Here is a 21518-nt window from a genome sequence, read left to right as displayed (position 1 = left end):
ATTTTAGGACCCCTGCTTCTGAACAAGATGGAGCAATAAGGACCAAATTTAACCTCTGCCTTGAAATAATGAAAATATGGACAAAATCTATGTAACAATGCATTGTAAGACAATGGATATCATGCATGGAAGCACAGTGACACGTGGGAGATGGAAAATGTATGAGGTGAGCCCTAGGGCAGTCCTAGATTACTACTTTGAGAGAGTTTCCAGAGCATAGCATGGGGATAAAGAAGCCAGGAGGATCCTGGTAGACTCCCAGAGTAGAGGGGAAGGAATTGAGAGTCAGAGAAGACCAGGATAGCTAGAATTCATAGGACAGAAGCCCACAGAGGAAGAGCTGTGCAGAGAGAGAAACCGAGAGATCTACGGAGGGTCTCTCTCCAGTATTCAGCTACGCACTGACCACATATGTGTGAGGAAATGACAGGAAGCTGGGGGAAAAATCCCCAGGAAGGAGTAGAAGAAACAGGGTCCAGCACTCATATACGGCAGGGGACAGTGCCTATTTCCTACCAAACATAGTGGAGGCCTGGTGATTCACAGGGCATTGGATAGTGTACATAGAACAGTCTTATCTCAGTAATGGGGAATAATGAGCCCTAGACTGTCAATCAGTCTAATCCTACTTAATCTTAAAAGACCCCAAAGGATCAAATAACAGCACACACTTAGGAAAGGCAGAAATACAAAATAGTTTCTTATATCATATGTGAAGGGGTCTACTTCTACTTGAAGATACTCTGTGATAAGTTACAGATGTATACGACAAACCCTAAAGCAACCACTAAAATAACAGAACAGAATTACAGCTAATAAGCCAATGTAGGAGATAATGGATTCATTAATTCCAATTAATCTAAACAAAGACAGAAAAGAGGGACAAGCAAACAAAGAATCAATGGGATCAGGCAAAAATAAGTAGTTTGATGATAGGTTTATACCAAACTAGATTGATAAGCACATTATACACAAATGGTTTAAATATTCCCAATTAAAAGAGACTGTCAGGTTGGATTTTCAAACAGCAAAATCCAAATATATGCTGCCTACAAGAAACACACGTTAAATATGAAGACACAAATCAAGAAAGCTGGAAGTTACATCATTAGACATTAGGGAAATGCAAATTAAAACTACAATGAGATACTACTATATATCTATTGAAATGGCTAAGCTGTAAAAGATTGACCATATCAAAATTTAGGGAGGATATGAAAGAATTAGAACTTTCATACGCTGCTGGTGTGAATGTAAAATGGTACAGCTGCTTTGGAAAACAGTTTGGCAGTTTCTTAATAGGTTAAACACACACCTACCATATAATCTAGCTGTCTACTAGGCATTTACTCAAGAAAAATAAAAACATAAGTCCATTTAAAGCCTTGTACATGAATGTTCATAGAAGCTTTATCTGTAATAGCCCCAAATTGGAATCAACCCAGAAGTCCACTAAAAGGTGAATGAACAAACAAACTGGAGTCTTTTCATAGAATGGAATACTACTCAGCCACAGACAGGAAAAAACTAATGGACTATGGATGAATCTCAAGATAAGTAAGCCGACCAAAAGAAATGAGACCAAAACAGAGCGTATACTGTATATTCTATTTATAATAAACTAGAATATACAAATTCATCTATATTTTCTACAAATTCATTGCAGTATTATTTATAATAGCCGAGACATGGGAACAACCTAAGGGGCCACTGACAGATGAACAGATAAAGAAAATGTATAATGAAATCTTGTCATTTGTGACAACATGGATGGACCTTGAGGGCATTATGTGTAAGTGAAATCAGTCAGAGAAAGATGGCAGCTGTGTGATCTCACTAATGTGTGAAATCTGAGACAAATAAAACAAAAAATAAATATCTAGATACAGAGAAGAGATTGGTGGCTTTCAGAGGTGAGGGTGGGTGGGTGAAATAAGTGAAAGGGGTCAAAAGGTACAAACTGTCTGGTGTAGAATAAGTTGTCACAGGGATGTAATGTACAGCATGACAACTACAGTTAGTAATACCGTATTGCATATTTGAAAGATGCTAAGAGAGTATATTTTAGAAGTTCTCATTCCAAGAAAAAAGATTTTGTAACTAGGTATGGTAACGAAAGTTAACTGGACTAACTGTGCTGATCCTTTCACAATAGATACAAATATCAAACCATTATGTTGTAGACATAAAAGGAGTATAATTATATGTCAAGTACACCTGGCAGCTTAGATGGTAAAGAATTCGCCCTCTATGTGGGAGACCTGAGTTCAATCCTCAGGTGGGAAAGATCCCCCGGAGGAGGACAGGACAACCAACTCCAGTATTCTTGCCTGGAGAATCCCCATGGACAGAGGAGCCTGGCGGGAAGTTCATGGGGTGGCAGAGTTGTACTCGACTGAGTGACTAAACAGATACACCAAAACTAAAATAAAGTGGGGAAAGGAAGAAAAGCTACTCTATCTCATTTTCCTTCAAAGGTAATATTAAGTATATTCTATCTCATCAGAGCACATAGATTAGTAATTGTTGAGGTCTAAAATATGAGTGAACCATGTTCACCACAGAGTGGAAGGATGCACATTTAATTTTTGATCAATTATTTTTCTTTTTGGAATTTTTGAAAATTATTTAACTTATTAAGACATGAATACTGTTTCTTCAGAAATAATAGTTTTGTTTCCTAATATACCCCCTGTGGTATAACTATCCACTTGGTTTTCAACAGCACTTTTGCTTAACTTCATGCATTTAGCAATTTAAAAAAATATTTTACTGAATGCTTACTATGTAACAGATATACCTGCCAATTATCAGTAGATATGGTAGTTAGGGCCTCTGCCCTCATGGAGCTGACATTCAAAGTGGTGCAGATAAACTTTTAATAAACACATAGCTATAGATTTTCCTAAGTACTATGAAGTAAGGAAACCAAATGCTGCCTGAGATAATGATAGGAAATCCTCTTTTGATGTGACTTAATTATATATTAACTCTGCAGTCCATTACTTCAAATGATTCCTAGTAATTAAATTTACATACTGGAATTTTTCTATTCTGTTTTTAGTTGTTAGTTCTAAGCTTCAGGCCATTCAGAATAAAAGCTGCAGATGAATAGCAGAGTCACTTAGCTAACCTGTTTTCATCCTTTAGGTTTCAGCTGGAAGGCCACTTTCTCTGGGAAGTCTTCCTGATCAGCCTTTCCTGCTGCCCACCCTCACCACAACACACAACACACACACAACACACACACACACACACACACATGGTTAGGTTCTCACTATATGCCCTACATTTTCTCTTATCACACTCATAACAATTTGTAATTATTATTAATATATGGGAACTTCTAAAATGTCTATCTTTCCAAGAAACTATAATCCCCATTAGGGCAGAGACTTCTTACTATTTCCATGACTGCACCCCTACTATATAGCACAGAGTCTGGCACAGCAGCAGGGACTAGAAAAATATTTCTTAAATGGAAACTATGTGTCGAATGAAAGTGTATTTCAGCTCACTTCAGGAAGAACTTGATGATTAAGTACTCCTGGTTCTCCGAATGAGATTCTCCTTTTTCGTCTGAATGATTCCACCTCCATGCTCAACAGGCTACTCCTGAGATGGTGGTCTGAGATTCACCAACTCATCCTACTTTAAATCTGCATTTCCTAAATTCTTAATGCAGGTGCTTCCTGACAAATTAATAAACATTAGGAGGAAGTTATACTTTCTGCTTCAAGGTTTGGATTGTAAAAGAAGAGGAAATACTGTCATATCTAACTTTAGAGCAAAGAAGTGGTACTGCATAGATCATTGTTCTGAGAGACCCCCCCAGCCAGGCTGCTGCTGCTAAGTCGCTTCAGTCGTGTCCGACTCTGTGCGACCACATAGACGGCAGCCCACCAGGCTCCCCCATCCCTGGGATTCTCCAGGCAAGAACACTGCCTGAGTTCAAATCCTGGTTCCCTCACTTACCAGCTGTGTGACTTCAGGCAGGCAACCTAACCTTTTGGTTTCTCCATCTCCTCACTTGTAAAACGAGGATAAAAATAATATCTACCTCAAAGGGTGATTGTGAGGCTTCAAAGCATGAATACAATCCATGATCAATTTCAGCAATGCATAACACTGACTAAAATAAATTCTTCTCAAAATCTATAGGGTACAATGGCACTGTCCCCAAAAGTATGACCTTGTGTCAAAAGAAAACCACCTGTATTTCTAATACTTTCTAATTTATATTTTTCAACCACATCTCTTCCTCTGAGATTAATGATTATATTAATTGAAGGGAGAACTTCTGTCATAATGCTGATGATTTTAAGGACATTACAGAATTGGTAAGAATCGAGAAATTTTAAGATGGCCTGTATTAATTTAAAATGCCTTTTGTGGTACTGACCTTTACAAATAGCACTTCTGAATTCCATCAGCCAGCTTCCAGTCCTACTTACAGAGTTGGCTTTAACATGCAGCTTTTCATATGTTCTGAATGGGGGTTATTTCTAGAGGAATGTGGAGGGAAGAAGGAGAGGGGGCGTCTCTCTGGTGGAAATGTGAAAACAGCAGCTCTTTGAATGTTGTGCATGACGTAGCCTGGGAAATGTGAGCAGCTGCTGGCAGAGTCGGGGGGGTGGGGAGTTCACACGCAGCGGGAGACTGAGAAAAGCAAAGATGCAAACCACCGGGGCCAACAAATGCAGAAGAATGGCTGGGGCGAGGTCAGGCTGCAGTGAGCAAAGGGAGGTCAGCCTGGAGGGAGAGGAACACTTAGAAGAAAAATGAAAAATGCAGTGAGAGTTGTGAGCCAAGGGCAAATGTCAGCTGTACGCTGAGGGAGAAGGAAAAGAGAATATGAGCATTGGGGCAATTTTAAGTATTCGTCATTAAATGTGTATTTCTGGGGAGAAATTAAAGAGATCGAGAAGCTAAGAGAAATACATACATGCATACATACAGAAAAGTGCTGTTTGAATACATCTAACAGGAGCCCAGTCCATCTTTGAAAACAATAATGAAACAGTTATCTGTATTGCCGTAGTAGCTGGCTTCAGAACTAGCAAAAAGTGTTCCTTATGAAAACAAATCAGAAAGTAAGTGGTCCAGAAAGATCAAGCATTCAGGTAACCAAATTAGAATCTTATGATGATTTGGGCTCACTTTATACTCTCTCTAAACAATGAATATGCCTTGCATCCTCTCTAACTGATAAATATCTCTTTGGCTCCTACTGGCTGCATTCTCATTTTGTACCTCATTAAACTGTTTTGGTCACACTCCCAACCTCACTCATTTTTCTCCCTATAGTCCTGCACATCCTGGTGGCTTCTGACAAAATTAAGTATGCCTCTGAAAACTAGATTCTTCTTTGGGGTAAGGGAGGATGGACTCTGGAACATCTGGTCTATGTTACTTTCAGGGTTACCTGGGCAACTTCAGTATCATTCCTCTCGACTAAAGTACAATTAGCTGTAAAAACACTGTAAGCCACACTGACTGAGGAAAATGTACATAAGCTTGACACTGCCCTTTGCCCTAAGTGTGTTCTAAGGGCTGCAACTAGGCTGGACATTCAGATTTACACATTCTTTTAAATATTTAAAGGACATTGTTCACTTCCTCTTTTTTAAACAGAGATGAGGTTCAGCATAAATGATTGTTCTTTCTTTACCGAAAAGATATTTTCCTTGAACCTAATTGTCCTTTTTGTCCTAGGTCAATTTCTTCCTAATGTCAACAAATCCTTCTGTGATCTAACCTTTTCTAAAACAAACACATTCTTCTTTTCCCTTTGTTCTTTCCATTTCCTTTATCATCCACTTAAACAAAAACAAAAACAAAAACTTCTGTCCACAGGCACATCAAACTTGAGGTTCTAGTTGAAATCTTTTTATAGAAGCTACCTACAGTTTAGAATGTATTTGAGTAATTTTTCCCACAGTATTTTTGGATAGTGGCTTTCAGTCTTTCAATCCTGTGGATCCCTTATTAACTTTCCAAGAATTAGAAGACCCCCACATGGTTAAAGTACTATTTAATATCTGTTAATTCTGAAAAAGTGATCAGCTGATAAAAATCGCTATGAGTTTAATAACACAATTGCAGTTACTAATTTATGAAAAATGCTGGTATATGGGTCAAACCAGTCAGTCCTAAAGGAAATCAACCCTGAATATTCATTGGATGGGCTGATGCTGAAGCTCCAATACTTTGGCCACATGATACGAAGAGCCAACTCACTGGAAAAGACCGATGCTGGGAAAGGTTGAAGGCAGGAGGAGAAGGGGGCGACAGAGGACCAGATGGTTGGATGGCCTCACCAACTCAATGGACATGAGTTTGAGCAAACTCCAGGAAATAGTGAAGGACAGGGAAGACTGGTGTGCTGCAGTCCATGGGGTCACAAAGAGTGGGACACAACTCAGTGAATGAATAACAATTGGTATATAGGCAAGACAATTGTGTGCTGAGACTACAGATGGTGCTTCATGCAAAACTATATTTCCACACCTCTCTATAAAACTCTGTGACCCACAGTTTGAGGATGAATTTTACAGGTGGTCACAGATCAACAGCATCTCCTGGGAGCTTGACAGAAATGCAGAATCATAGGCTCCAGCCAATACCTACTGAGTTTTGAGGGGTGTTTCAACAAGCTCTGCAGGTGACATTTATCCATGCTAGGTTTTGAGAACTACTTTCTAGACCAGTACTATCCAATAGAAATAGAACGAGAGCTGCATACACTATTTACAATTTTCTAGTAGACACATTAAAAAAGTAAAAAAAGAAACAAACACTGTCAGTTTTTCACTGGAAGCTACAGGCTCACTGTGTTCATTTTTAAGAGAAATGCCTAACTTCAAACAATTTTAAAAAAAGGAATGTGTGAAATTAACTATAGGATATATTTTACTTAACCAAGTACATAAAATATTATCACTTCAGCATATAATCAGTATAAAAATATTAATGAGATAGTGTACATTCTTTTTTTGGTACAAAGTCTTTCATCACACCTCAATTTGGACTGGCTACATTCAAGGGCTCAGTATCCATGTATAGCTATCAGAGTGGAAAGCATAGTTCTAGATCATGTGTCATGAAATACAGTAACTCTAAATTATTTACATTATATTTATTATATTTATCCATACTCACAGTTTTGGATTTATAAATTCATATGGTGTTATCAGGAATCTACTAAGTTTTCCTTTACCCTCTTCTCTCTGCCTCAAAGACAAGTCAAGTGCTTGGGTCTCCATGTTTCTGTAGCACTGTAACACTCCTCTAATATAGAATTTTCTGTATGACATTATACTTATTTCCCACAGTCTAACCCCACAGTCATATATATATACATACACACACATATATATATGCTGCTACTCCTGCGGCTAAGTTGCTTCAGTCGTGTCTGACTCTGTGCAACCCCATAGATGGCAGCCCACCAGGCTCTGCCCTCCCTGGGATTCTCCAGGCAAGAACACTGGAGTGGGTTGCCATTTCCTTCTCCAATGCATGAAAGTGAAAAGTGAAAAGTGAAATTCAAGTCGCTCAGTCGTGTCCGACTCTTCGTGACCCCATGGACTGCAGCCTACCAGGCTCCTCCATCCATGAGATTTTCCAGGCAAGAGTACTGGAGTGGGGTGCCATTGCCTTCTCCAATACACACACACACACACACACACACACACACACACACACACATGACTTGTGCAAGGTACCATGAAATGTTTTTTATTGGAGAATCCATGGAGAGAGGAGCCTGGTGGGCTACAGTCCATAGCGTCACAAAGAGTTGGATATGACTGCAGCAACTTAGCACACGTGTGTGTGTGTATAATTATTTAAAAAATCTTTTAAACTCAGCTGTACTCAGCAAGTGCTTAATATAGAATAACATTTCTTAAAGCGTGAGCTCTGGATCAGCAGCATCAGCCCCACTTGGGAGCTAGTTAGAACTGCAGAATCTCAGGCCCCATCCCTGACCTACTGAATCAGAAACTCCCCAAGTGGGGCCCATCCACAGCAGTCACACAGTGATCTGTGTTTTAGTAAGTCTTCTAGTGTCATGAACATTTTAGAACCACTGATGCAGGAAAACATTTCCTTTGAGAATGGCCGCAGATGTATCATTTTCTTCTGAGTTCTGTGATATAACCACAAGGAGAATCATTTCTGGTCTTGTTAAAGAAAAAGTCCAGGAAAGGCATGCAAAGCAGATATCGGTAGACCAACCCTCAGTGGGTAAAAAAAAAAAAAAAAAAGTGTTAGTTGCTCAGTCATATCCAACTCTTTGTGACCCCATAGACTGTAGCCTGCCAGGCTCCTCAGTCCATGGGATTCTCCAGGCAAGAATACTGGAGTGGGCTGCCATTTCCTTCTCCAGGGGGTCTTCCCAACCTAGGGATCAAACCCGGGTCTCCCGCATCGCAGGGAGATTCTTTATTGTCTGAGCCACCAGGGAAGCCCTCAGTCGTTAATGGGTCCACATTATTTCTAAGAGGAATCTGCCCAGGTCACCTACACTGCCTACCTAGAAGGGGCCCCATAAAGCACAACATAAAATGATTAGTACAAGATCCTTAAAAAAAAAATAAAAAATAAAAAGAACATGAGGAAAATGTTCAAAATCCATCAATGCATTTCAAGGATCAAATCATGTGCTCAATAATGAAAAGGACAGAGAGAGAGAACGAGAGATAGCCTGCTTCAAAAACCTCTCCCACCCAAGTAAAGAACATAAACTGCTCTGTTGGAATTTTTAATTAAAATTTTTATTTAGTTTTTTTAAATGAAGCCATGAAAATATTTCTGTTGCCCAGCTAAATATGGTTCCTTCCATGAATCTTGGTAATCTGATTATGGAGATCAAACTCACAGTCAGAAACTATTGCAGAATTTGTAAATAGATCTGAAAAGGTACTACTTTTATAGTATTAGTGTCACAATAGCATATATATATATATATATATATATATATATATATATATATATATTTGTTGTTGTTGTTGTTTATAAGATGGAGAAAGGGAGGCAGGGTGGGACATTATGGAAGTAATGAAAGAAAATTTATCTATAAAACTTTGCTTAAGTTGGCACAAGTGGTGAAAAGAGTTTTGGTCACGATGTCCTTGGACCAGATACGACAATGACAATGTCTGCTTGGTACACAGTAGCTGCTTAATCAGTGCCAACTAAACAAAAGAAGCAAAGAATGAAAGAAGGAAGGGAGTGTATAGGAGATGAGGGTCTAGATCCCCGTGATATTAAGTTACCGCAAAGATGTGAAGATCGAGTACAAAACTGTCCATATGACTTTGGAAAACTTTTAGGAAACCTTTAAAAACATACATAATTCATGATGCTGTCCTTAAACATATTTAAAGAATGTCATGCAGAGAAATGTCTTCATATTTAATATTTTTCAAGTGACTACATTTCATACATCCTACAGTCAACAAAGCATTTACTCTTTATATTAAAGTGTATTTTCAGCTTCTGTTGTCATTCATGGGTTTACTCATGAGGGTGAGAAATGGGTAGAATGTTCCCTAGTAGTACTTTCTTATAGAATATTCCCTCTCGTACTTTCTTATAGAATATTCCCTATAGTACTTGTGTTTGGTGACTAAAGAGCACAACTTCAGCACTAAAAGTATGTGCACTGCTTCAAAATTAGAAGGGTTTATCATCAGTTTAATTTTCTTCCCATTTGGTTTTAATACTCATTTCTCCTGGATCAGATATTAACACTGGTTCCACTTTAAAGGCTAACTCATTAAATTCACTTTTGGTTGCTTTTGGTACAACTGCTGAGTTCTAAAGACAATGAGAAATATAATGCTTTATAATTTTATATTTGAAATGACAGGTGTGATTTTAAGGGGTATACTGAACTGGGGCTCATTAATCCATTGGTTTGCAAAGGAAGCTTTCAAAGTTAATATCCCTGAGGATCATTTAAAAAAGAGGGGAAGCATGAAAAAAAAAGTGAAATATTGTGTTGCCCAAAAGAGCTCTAAAGTATGACTTTGTTAAGTCCACTGTGAGACAAGGCAACAAAAAGAGTAGGGAGTTGCTGCTCAGATCTGATTTAGATTGTTATTGCCCCTTAAAAGCTGTGTGACTGTAAATGTGTCACTTACCATCTCTAAGTCTCAATTTCCTTACTTGTACAAGGACACAATGATATTATGTAATCATAATACATAATCATTACGTTTTGAGGATTAAGTGAAACAATGTACATGAAAACTTTTTGCTATTACAAGGAGTAATGGTTTCCTTTGCCAAAAACACATCATCCAATGGTATTATAGAAACATCCACACCAATGTGCCCACTCTAAGGGAGAAAATAGGATTTTATTCCCACAGAGTTTCAAATGGGCAAAGCAATGGCTTTATACTTCTATTTGTGGATTCAATATAAATCCAGAACTCCCTATACATTCTATTTCTATGTACAGATATTCTATGACTGGGTCTTATCCTGCTGTTGATGTTCAGATGTATATGGTTTATCTGTTTCTAACATTTTGATTTGGACATGACTGAGCGACTGAACTGAACTGAACATTTTGAGAGATATTATATACAGCTAGAAAACCAGCATGACTTTTCTTCAAAGTAAAAAATAATGGCCCATATAAGAAACCCAGGACAGATTTCCCAGGTAGTTCTATAAGAATCCGTCTGCCAATGCAAGGGATATGGGTTCGATCCCTGGCCCCAGAAGATTCCACATGCTGCAGAGCAACTAAACCACAACGAGTGAGCCTGTGTGCCACAACTACTGAATCACTGGGCTTTCGTGGTGGCTCAGACAGTAAAGAAAATGCCTGCAATGTGGGAGACCTGGCATTGACCCCTGGGTTGGGAAGATCTCCTGGAGAAGGGAATGGCTACCCAGTATTCTGGCCTGGAGAATTCCATGGACAGAGAAGCCTGGCAGGCTTTGTGACTCCATGGGGTCACAAAGAGTTGGACACGACTGACTGACTTTCACTTTTTTGCATCCCAGAGACTGTGCTCCACAGAGAAGCCACCGCAATAAGAAGTCTGAACACCACAACTAGAGAGTAGCCCCCATTTGCTGCAACGAGAGAAAAGCCCGCACATAGCAAGAAGACACAGTACAGCCTTCCCAACCGCCCCAAAGGCAAACCTAGGATATTCTGATATCAAGTACCTATAGCCTGGTAGTATGTCATTCTCCTTCTTCATTTACACTATTTGCTCAAATGTAAGACTCTTTTTCTTAGACATATCTACCCTCCCACTACCCCAATTCTCCATTCTTGCTTTTTCTTTGTCTTAGCAAATCCAGAACCAAAGATGAACTCTCACTTTTATTATGATTTTAGTTGACTGACACAGCACTGCAAGTGAATGAATTAATGTGATGTCACAATAATGGTGGGCTTACACTCCCCTCCACAGAAGCTGGGTAATCCTTTAGTCTCCCACACATTCTTCTAAATGAACAATGTTCTCGATAGGTTGTATGAGTTGCTCTTCCAGTAATGGGGATAGAGTTGTTTGATGTGAACCTCATTTCTTGCTTTGTTCATTTTCTGAACAAGTACACTTATAATATAGCAAAGTGGTTAGCTTCTGGTCAGAGAAAAGAATGGAATCAAGTTGACTCAGCTATGTGCAACTCAAAACCTTGAATTTATCACCTTCCTGCTAAAAAAACACCTAAGTCTACTCTTAAGGTCACACTGAAAAATAGCAACATGTGGAATGTGCCACAATAAGAGCATATACCAAAAACTGAACCATTTACTATGAGAAGGCTCTCTATAAGGGTGTTTGGGGATGAGGGTTTTAAAAGCTAGAATTATACTGATGGAGGAATATAATTCCAGTCAGTCACATTTGTATTATGAAGAGGAAGCAAATTCACTGATTCTAAACTAAATTCCAACATATGTAAATCTCTCCCAGATATGCACATACAGAGTCAGGACTGAACATACTGTGACCTAAGACAAAATGCATTATCTAGTTTTGCAAATGTGGAAATAGAAGCTTTGAGGGGTCAAATGGCTTTCCCAAGATACTATGGTCAAATAATAGCTGAGCTTCAGTTTGCAGTTAGGTGTTCTATCATTCACTCCTACAGCTTTTTTTACTACAATACCCTATCTTCTTTATGTACACTCCTAGATTTATAACCAAGTCCCTTATTCATTTTAAAGAATGGATAAAATCAAACTGTTACTATTTTCTCATATTTTATATTTAAATAAATAGTACAACTATGATGGATCACTCACACTGATTTTTTAAACTTTCTTTTCCTATCAGTCATAATATTTTTATCTCATTTGTAAAATTACATGCCATTTTCACAAATTTATATCACATTCTGAAAGCAAATGTGGCATTTAGCTCTCTAAAAGTAATGTTAAGATAATGGTTCAAGAGTGCTTGAAAGGAACAAATGCGACCATTGGTTTTCCTTGGACATTTATTACTTTTGTTATTTATATTTAAAATGAAAAAAATATACTAAGGATGAAACTGATAAGATTTTAATAGTATGTAACCACTATGGAGCAAATAGACATAGAAATGCATGTAATCTCTTAACTATATTGTCTGGCTTTAATCAATGCCAGTTATAACAATCTATCATACACATATTTCAAGACTATCATCACAACAAAAATTAAATTATATGAGATCTCGAGAGGCCCTGTTTTTATTAAACATCTAACAATTTTTCAACAGGACTTTCAATCACACTGCTAAATGGACTGCACATAGGAAAAGTAATCTGGCTTATCATTTTTTTTTTTCTTACTAAAACACTGAAAGCAAATATTTTTAAACCCAGTTTCCTCTTTCCTCTCTGTCCCCAGGAGCATACTTTGTGCATCTTATGAAACTAGAAAAAGAGAAGAAACAATTCTTCAATTCTATAATCAAACCAGTTGAAGGGGTGGGGGTTTAGTGGTAGCCTTCATGAAGGGAAAGTGTGGAGACACTTCTTTCACCATTCCATTGTCTGAGTTCTTACTATGAGCCAGGTACTGTACCAATAACTCTACAACAATTAGCCCCTTCAATTTTACAGCAAGTTGCTGGAGATGAGGAAATGGACAAGCAAAGAGGTCAAGTGACTTAAAGTAAGTCTGATTCCAAAACCTGTATGCTATAATAATAACAATTATAACTGCAGTAACACCAAGAACTAGAATTCACAGTGTTTTTCTTACTATGTAGCTAATACTGTACTAAGCACATCTCATGTATTTTGACTTACTCATCGTAACAAAAGACCAATATTTTAGGAACATTTAACATTCCCATTTTCTTCAGATAAAACACTGAGACACAGAAAAGTTAATTTGCCAAAGGTCCCATAGCCAGTAAGCATGACCTTGAGCACACTTACATTCCCTTTATTTACTATGAAAAACTTCCATGAGTTGGTTTGTGGTAGGATATCCTTTCTTTAAAAGATTTAGAATGTGTCCTACCATTAACTTTTGTTTTAAATTAGGATTCCAAAAGGAAAGCCATTTTAAGAATCCAAGTTATGATAGTACAAAGTAATGGCATGCCAGTAATTTAGTTCTTAAAGCATGATTCAGTATTATCTTCCATGTTAATTGCAAGATATAGCAAAGTCTAACTTTAAGCCATTTAAAAATTAATATCAATAAGCTTGAAAAAATGAAATAAGAAATTATTAAATAATATAAAATATCATACACTCACAAACTATCATGAGTATCATATGAAAAAATTACTTGCATTGTTCCTTACAAACAAGCTTTATCTGTATCTTGTCTTATTGAGAGAACAAACTGCAATGTTTATAATGTGCCTACCTGCAGAAGCTTCCATCTAGTGTTCAGGTCTTCCAGAGTGCTGAGATTATATGGTGACAGCTGAATGCCCAACGTGGTGAGTTGGCGAGCAAGGTCATTGACGTGGCTTACATTCTCTTTGAGAGGTGCAATTTCTCCTCGAAGTGCCTGTATGAAATAATCAAGGGCAAAATGGAAGATGAGACTATTTAAAGCAAAAAAAAAAAAAAAACAGACACATAGAAACTACATGGTGTCGTATTCTGTTTGGGATGTTAGTAACATTTGCCCTTTTCTAGTGGTATTATAACAGTGGACATTTGTTAATGGATGGCTAACTAATGTTTGGAGAAGGGAATGGCAACTCACTGCAGTATTATTGCTTAGAGAATCCCATTGACAGAGGAGCCTGATGGGCTACAGTCCACGGGGTCGCAAAGAATTGGAAATGACTTAGCGACTAAACAACTCAACTAATGTCTACTGAGTACTTGTTATGTGCCTAATTCTGTGAGGAGCTCTGTCCAAACATCATCTGATTTTATTCCTACACAATAACCCTATGAGGTTGGGTAGTTGGAGAATTATCATTTTACACACAAGAAAAATGGGAACACATGTAAGAATTAAAGATTTTAAAATTTAATTTAAAAAAAAAGGAAAAAATAAAATAAAATAAAATAACTAAAAAAAAAAAAAAAATCACAGAGGTTAAACTTTGCCTGAGGCTCCATGGGTCAAAACATAGTCAGATTTGTCTGCCTCTAGAGTGCACATGCTTAACAACCATATTAGATCCCTTTCTGAAGAAATTCTGCATTGGCAAAGTAACGGGAAGAATACAACACTGCTAGATTCTGAATTCTACTCATCTCACAACCAAAAGTGGGTGTTTTTTTTTTTTTTTTAACAGTAAAAGATGTACTCAGTCATGAAATATTACATGCATACTTTGTACCAACTGCATAAATAAATCGTTTCAATTAGAGATGAGGGTATTTTGTCAAATCCTAAGCCTGAGTTCCTGATCTCCTAGTATCTTAGTCCTTGCAGCAATGACTGAAGAAGGCTCCCATGAGGCTACTCAGCTGTCTCTGGAGCACCGGAGCAGGATTCCATGATGCTATGCATCATGACAATGGCATCATGACAATCTGTTGAGCAGAAGCAGCCTATGCAGATACTCGGTTGATATGATTATGCATATTCTCTTCTCCATTGAGAGGACATTTACGGATCTTTAACATGATGCATGAGGTCCCAATGTTCTAACGAGCAATTTCTAAGGGACAAATTCCCTCACTTAGGAGAATAGTTTGTGTAATGAAATCTCTGTGCACAAGGACAGCATCACTTACTTGGCTATACGTGCTACTATGATTTGCTTGATCTGTGCAGGTGTTAATTTTCTGGTTCAATATGCTACTGGAGATCAGTAAAGAAATAACTCCAGAAAGAATGAAGGGATGGAACCAAAGCAAAAACAACACCCAGGTGTGGATGTGACTGGTGACAGAAGCAAGGTCTGATGCTGTAAAGAGCAATATTGCATTGGAACCTGGAATGTTAGGTCCATGAATCAAGGCAAATTGGAAGTAGTCAAACAGGAGATGGCAAGAGTGAACATCGACATTCTAGGAATCAGCAAACTAAGATGTACTGGAATGGATGAATTTAACTCAGATGACCATTATATCTACTACTGTGGGCAGGAATCCCTTAGAAGAAATGGGGTAGCCATCATAGTCAACATAACAGTCTGAAATGCAGTACTTGGATGCAGTCTCAAAAATGACAGAATGATCTCTGTTCATTTCCAAGGCAAACCATTCAATATCACAGTAATCCAAGTCTATGTCCCAACCAGTAATGCTGAAGAAGCTAAAGTTGAACGGTTCTATGAAGACCTATAAGACCTTTTAGAACTAACAGCCAAAAAAGATGTCCTTCTCATCATAGGGGACTGGAATGCAAAAGTAGGAAGTCAAGAAACACCTGGAGTAACAGGCAAATTTGGCCATGGAGTACAGAATGAAGCAGGCAAAGGCTAATAGAGTTTTGCCAGGAGAACACCTGTTTGTCATAGCAAACACCCTCTTCCAGAAACACAAGAGAAGACTCTACACATGGACATTACCAGATGGTCAACACCGAAATCAGATTGATTATGTTCTTTGCAGCCAAAGATGGAGAAGCTCTATACAGTCAACAAACACAAGACCATGAGCTGACTGTGGCTCAGATCATGAATTCTTTATTGCCAGATTCAGACTTAAATTGAAAAAAAGTGGGGAAAACCACGAGACCATTCAGGTATGACCTAAATCAAATCCCTTATGATTATACAGTGGAAGTGAGAAACAGATTTAAGGGACTAGATCTGATAGGAGTGCCTGATGAACTATGGATAGAGGTTCGTGACATTGTACAGGAGACGGGAATCAAGATCATCCCCAAGAAAAAGAAATGGAAAAAAGAAAAATGGCTGTCTGAGGAGGCCTTACAAATAGCTGTGAAAAGAAGAGAAGTGAAAAGCAAAAGAGAAAAGGAATGATATACCCATTTGAATGCAGAGTTCCAAAGAAGAGCAAGGAGAGATAAGAAAGCCTTCCTCGGTGATCAATGCAAAGAAATAGAGGGAAACAATAGAATGGGAAAGACTAGATCTCTTCAAGAAAATTAGAGATACCAAGGGAACATTTCATGCAAAGATGGGTTCGATAAAGGACAGAAATGGTATGGACCTAACAGAAGCAGAAGATATTAAGAAGAGATGGCAAGAATACACAGAAGAACTGTACAAAAAAGATCTTCATGACCCAGATAATGACAATGGTGTGATCACTCACCTAGAGCCAGACATCCTAGAATGTGAAGTCAAGTGGGCCTTAGGAAGCATCACTACAAACAAAGCTAGTGGAGGTGATGGAATTCAAGTTGAGCTATTTCAAATTCTAAAAGATGATGCTGTGAAAGTGCTGCACTCAATATGCCAGCACATTTGGAAAACTCAGCAGTGGCCACAGGACTGGAAAAGGTCAGTGTTCATTCCAATCCCAAAGAAAGGCAATGCCAAAGAATGCTCAAACTACCGCACAATTGCACTCATCTCACACGCTAGTAAAGGAATGCTCAAAATTCTCCAAGCCAGGCTTCAGCAATACACGAACCGTGAACTTCCAGATGTTCAAGCTGGTTTTAGAAAAGGCAGAGGAACCAGAGATCAAATTGCCAACATCCGCTGGATCATCAAAAAAGCAAGAGAGTTCCAGAAAAGCATCTATTTCTGCTTTGTTGACTATGCCAAACCCTTTGACTGTGTGGATCACAATAAACTGTGGAAAATTCTGAGAGAGATGGGAATACCAGACCACCTAACCTGCCTCTTGAGAAACCTGTATGCAGGTCAGGAAGCAACAGTTAGAACTGGACATGGAACAACAGACTGGGTCCAAATAAGAAAAGGAGTACATCAAGGCTGTATATTGTCACCCTACTTATTTAACTTATATGCAGAATACATCATGAGAAACGCTGGGCTGGATGAAGCACAAGCTGGAATCAAGATTGCCGGGAGAAATCCCAATAACCTCAGATATGCAGATGATACCACCCTTATGGCAGAAAGTGAAGAAGAACTAAAAGGCCTCTTGATGAAAGTGAAAGAGGAGAGTGAAAAAGTTGGCTTAAAGCTCAACATTCAGAAAACGAAGATCATGGGATCCAGTCCTATCACTTCATGGGAAATAGATGGGGAAACAGTGGAAACAGTGGCTGAGTTTATTTTTGGGGCCTCCAAAATCTCTGCAGATGGTGATTGCAGCCATGAAATTAAAAGATGCTTACTCCTTGGAAGGAAAGTTATGACCAACCTAGACAACATATTAAAAAGCAGAGACATTTCTTTGTCAACAAAGGTCTGTCAAATCAAGGATATCGTTTTTCCAGTGGTCATGTATGGATGTGAGAGTTGGACTATAAAGAAAGCTCAGCACCGAAAAATTGATGCTTTTCAACTGTGGTGTTGAAGAAGACTCTTGAGATTCCCTTGGACTGCAGGGAGATCCAACCAGTCCGTCCTAAAGGAGATCAGTCCTGGGTATTAATTGGAAGGACTGATGTTGAAGCTGAAACTCCAGTACTTTGGCCACCTCATGCGAAGAGTTGACTCATTTGAAAAGACCCTGATTGAGGGCAGTAGGAGAAGGGGATAACAGAGGATGAGATGGTTGGATGGCATAACCGACTCAATGGACATGAGTTTGGATAGACTCTGAGTTGGTGATGGACAGGGAGGCCTGGCGTGCTGTGGTTCATGGGGTCGCAAAGAGTCGGACATGACTGAGTGACTGCACTGAACTGAATGTTGGTAAAAGCAGTGTTTACACGAACTTCATCTATAACCTTCCAGTTCCTTCTGACCCCAAATGGAAGAAACCCGTGTGTACATTCTAAATAAGAATGGGATTATCCAAATCCAAGTGACTATCTCATCACTAAAATGTGGCATTGTATGGAGCCTGCTGCTGCTTCTAAGTTGCTTCAGTCGTGTCTGACTCTGTGCGACCCCATAGACAGCAGCCCACTAGGCTCCTCTGTCCCCAGGATTCTCATAGTTCATAGATAATATGATATTTTGACACATCACTCTGTTGAACTTATAGTTTTTGAAAAGTGGCCATTAAAAATATATTAAAGAATCATGGGGTTCCTTCTGGGAATGACAAAAACATTCTGGAGTTAGACAGTGATGGTGGCATGGCTTTGTGAATATACTATACACCACTGAATCACACAGTTTAAAACTATGAATTTTATGGTATGTGAATAATATATAAAAAAATACAAAGAAAAATGGACAGAAACCTGTCTGACTGACCATGTAGATATAAAAATTATATCTGATATTTTCATCTTTATTTAATTTCACATCAGTGGAATATCTAGGAATCATTCTGAAATGAAGAAAGTTGTTATAGGAATTGATAGTAAATATTATTCTATTTTCTCATAAATATATACATAAAAGAATCACAATAAATGCCCATGGAGAGAGGCAGTTAAACTCCATAAATGTAAATTCATATCTCTAAAAAGAAATGATTCATAATCACTTTGCTTGGCATAATAGAAGGGTTAGAAATCAGATTTCTTAAATGTCAGTGGGGAAACCTGGACAAAGACAATGTTAATAAAAATGGAGCCATTGTCTTCTGGATAATAGCATGCATTTCTAGTAACCACAAGTAAATATCACTTGAGTGGGAATCATAAAGAGGAATCATTGCAGAGATGGCAGGAGAGCCAGGCAGAATCTGACAACAGTGCAGATTAACCCCATACACTCATCACTACCTTCACTAGTTCAGCATCCATCTCACTTCAGTCATATCTAGATTTCAGCTCCCCTTGGATTTCATGATGTACATGGCTAAGGGTCTCTTATTAGCATATTTTGATTCTCACTTTCTCCCTCAAAGTCCTGAACACAGATTTTCTTTTAATTGAAAGACAATTGCTTTAAAATGTTGTGTTCGTTTCTGCTGTAGAACAACGTGAATCAGCTATAAGTATACATATATCCCCTCCTTCCTGAGCCTCCCTCGCATCCCCACATCCCACTCCTCCAGGTCATCACGGAGTGCTGAGCTGAGCTCCCTGCGCTGTATAGCAGCTTCCCACTAGCTACTTTACGCATGGTAGTGTATATATGTCAATGCTACTTTCCCAATTCATCCCACTCTTTCCCCTGCTGTGGACACAGGTTTTTAATCCTGCATTAGTATTCTGGAGGACGATGGAGATTTTAAAAAATAAGTTTCAATATTCATAATTAATCACAACATACTCTCTCCTTTCCCCTCTACTTTCCTTCTCTCCCCAAAACCCCTGTCCCCTCACACACACACACACACACACACACACACACACACACACACACAGAGTCATGGGATCGTGGCTTCTGTTTTGGTTTTCTTCTGCTTGTATCTACCAATTGTAGCAGAAGTTCCCTTAACTGATCTCCATTTAAAACTCATCAGATTAGCCAGAGTCTTCATTGTCTGAGAAACATACTGACTGGGGCCTCTAACAGTCACTAAGTAAAATGTTAAGAAGTATGTGTCATAAGCATGGTGTTCAGCTCTCATTAGTTGACTTGTCAATGTGTGTATATTCTCAAACCTGCTTTTGCCAATTAGTATTGCAGTTACATAATTTAATGAAAGATTTCCTAAACCAAAGAACTAGAATCCTAAAAAGAAAGTAAGTTATTATTCCTATAAAAAATAAGGTTAAATATTCTGTAAAGTTGCTTTAAAAAAGAAAAAGAAGTATTACTGAATTGGGTGTCAATTAGGCAACTGTAAGAGATTAGGAAACCCATATGAAAAGTTTAGAAGGATTCTAAAGTACTCAGAATTCTTCGCATGTTTCCCAGTGGATTCTGTCTGCATTAAGGAAACCTGTACTGGAAATCAAAAAGTCTGTAGTATCAGTGTAATTCATGGCAAACCCTAATCAGAGAACCTACACTTGAAGTAAAAATCCTTCATGCAGCATTAAAATATTAGTGACTATTTCACACAAAATAAAATTTCTACTGACTTTTTTTCTATTAACTGTTGAACTCCAGGTCCTAACTGAATTGGAATAGAGAGCATCTATTTTAAATGTTGACTACTATGACTTTACTACCACTGCTACTGCTACTACTATTATTATTAAAGGGAAAAAGCCATATGTTCTGTTTAATATGAATGCCTAAGTCTTTGTTAAGATAAATGGAAGCTTTGATTAGGGGGACGTTTGTTGCTAAAGAGGTAATTTGGTGCAAAGGTTCACTTTGGGAAGATAATCATGGTAGGCTTGATCAGAATGATGAACTTTAGCCAGCTAGAAGTCATGGTGAGGGTGCTGAGCACATGACAATGGAGGAAAGGAGACAGATGATGGTAGAAAAGAAGACGAGAAAAAGAAGGCATGAAGAGTGTCGAAGTCAGTCTTCACCTTAACATGTGACCTGGCTTCTAGTGGCAGCTCCATACCATCTGAGGACGGCTCACTGATGTTAGCTGTCAATGCCTAGACATGTACATAACAAGAAGCATGGCCCCTGAAACACTGAGTCACAGGACATGTTATGCATAGAGTGAACACAGAGGACTTCCCTGATGGCCCAGTGGTTAAGACTCCACCATGCAATGCGGGGGACACAGGTTCTATCCCTAAGCCCGTGCACCACAACTAATGAGCCTGCATGCCCTGGGCCATAACTTGAGAGTTCACGCGCTGCAACAAAAGATCCCACATGACCCAACTAAGACTCGACACTGCCAAATAAATAAATTGTTTTTTTTTTTTTTTAAAGAGTGAATACAGGTACAATTAATTTAAATAACAGAATTTGATTGTATTTCAAATATTAGCACTTTTAATATTGCTGACATTATTAATATACATAGACATTAATGTTTACATTATTAAACACTAAACACAAAACACCCAAAAAAGTACAGTCTACCCTGAACAATATGATGTGCTATTTAAGTACCACCAGAATTTCATTAGATCTTATTCTAGTTTGGAAGCAGTAACTGAGAAAACATTCAAGGAAGCCATTATATTCTGGGTTTTCTTTGAAACATTTAAACATCTGGAATATGCTTGCCATGAAAGAGCAAACCAA

General features: G+C 38.3%; 1 protein-coding gene across 1 annotated transcript in view; it reads right to left on the bottom strand.

The window, feature by feature from the left end:
- The window catches only part of DMD (dystrophin), a 1795368-nt gene that overhangs the window by 333904 nt on the left and 1439946 nt on the right, over positions 1 to 21518 (bottom strand). Inside the window, exon 55 of the mRNA XM_068961890.1 lies at positions 13853 to 13999. Coding sequence (XP_068817991.1) covers positions 13853 to 13999 — 147 coding nt within the window. The remainder of the gene's footprint in view (positions 1 to 13852; positions 14000 to 21518) is intronic.

This window comes from Capricornis sumatraensis, chromosome X, assembly GCF_032405125.1.
Source record: "Capricornis sumatraensis isolate serow.1 chromosome X, serow.2, whole genome shotgun sequence".
Classification (NCBI taxonomy): Eukaryota; Metazoa; Chordata; class Mammalia; order Artiodactyla; family Bovidae; genus Capricornis; species Capricornis sumatraensis.
Note: the sequence above shows the minus strand (reverse complement) of the source record. Positions and strands in the feature narration are given on the sequence as shown.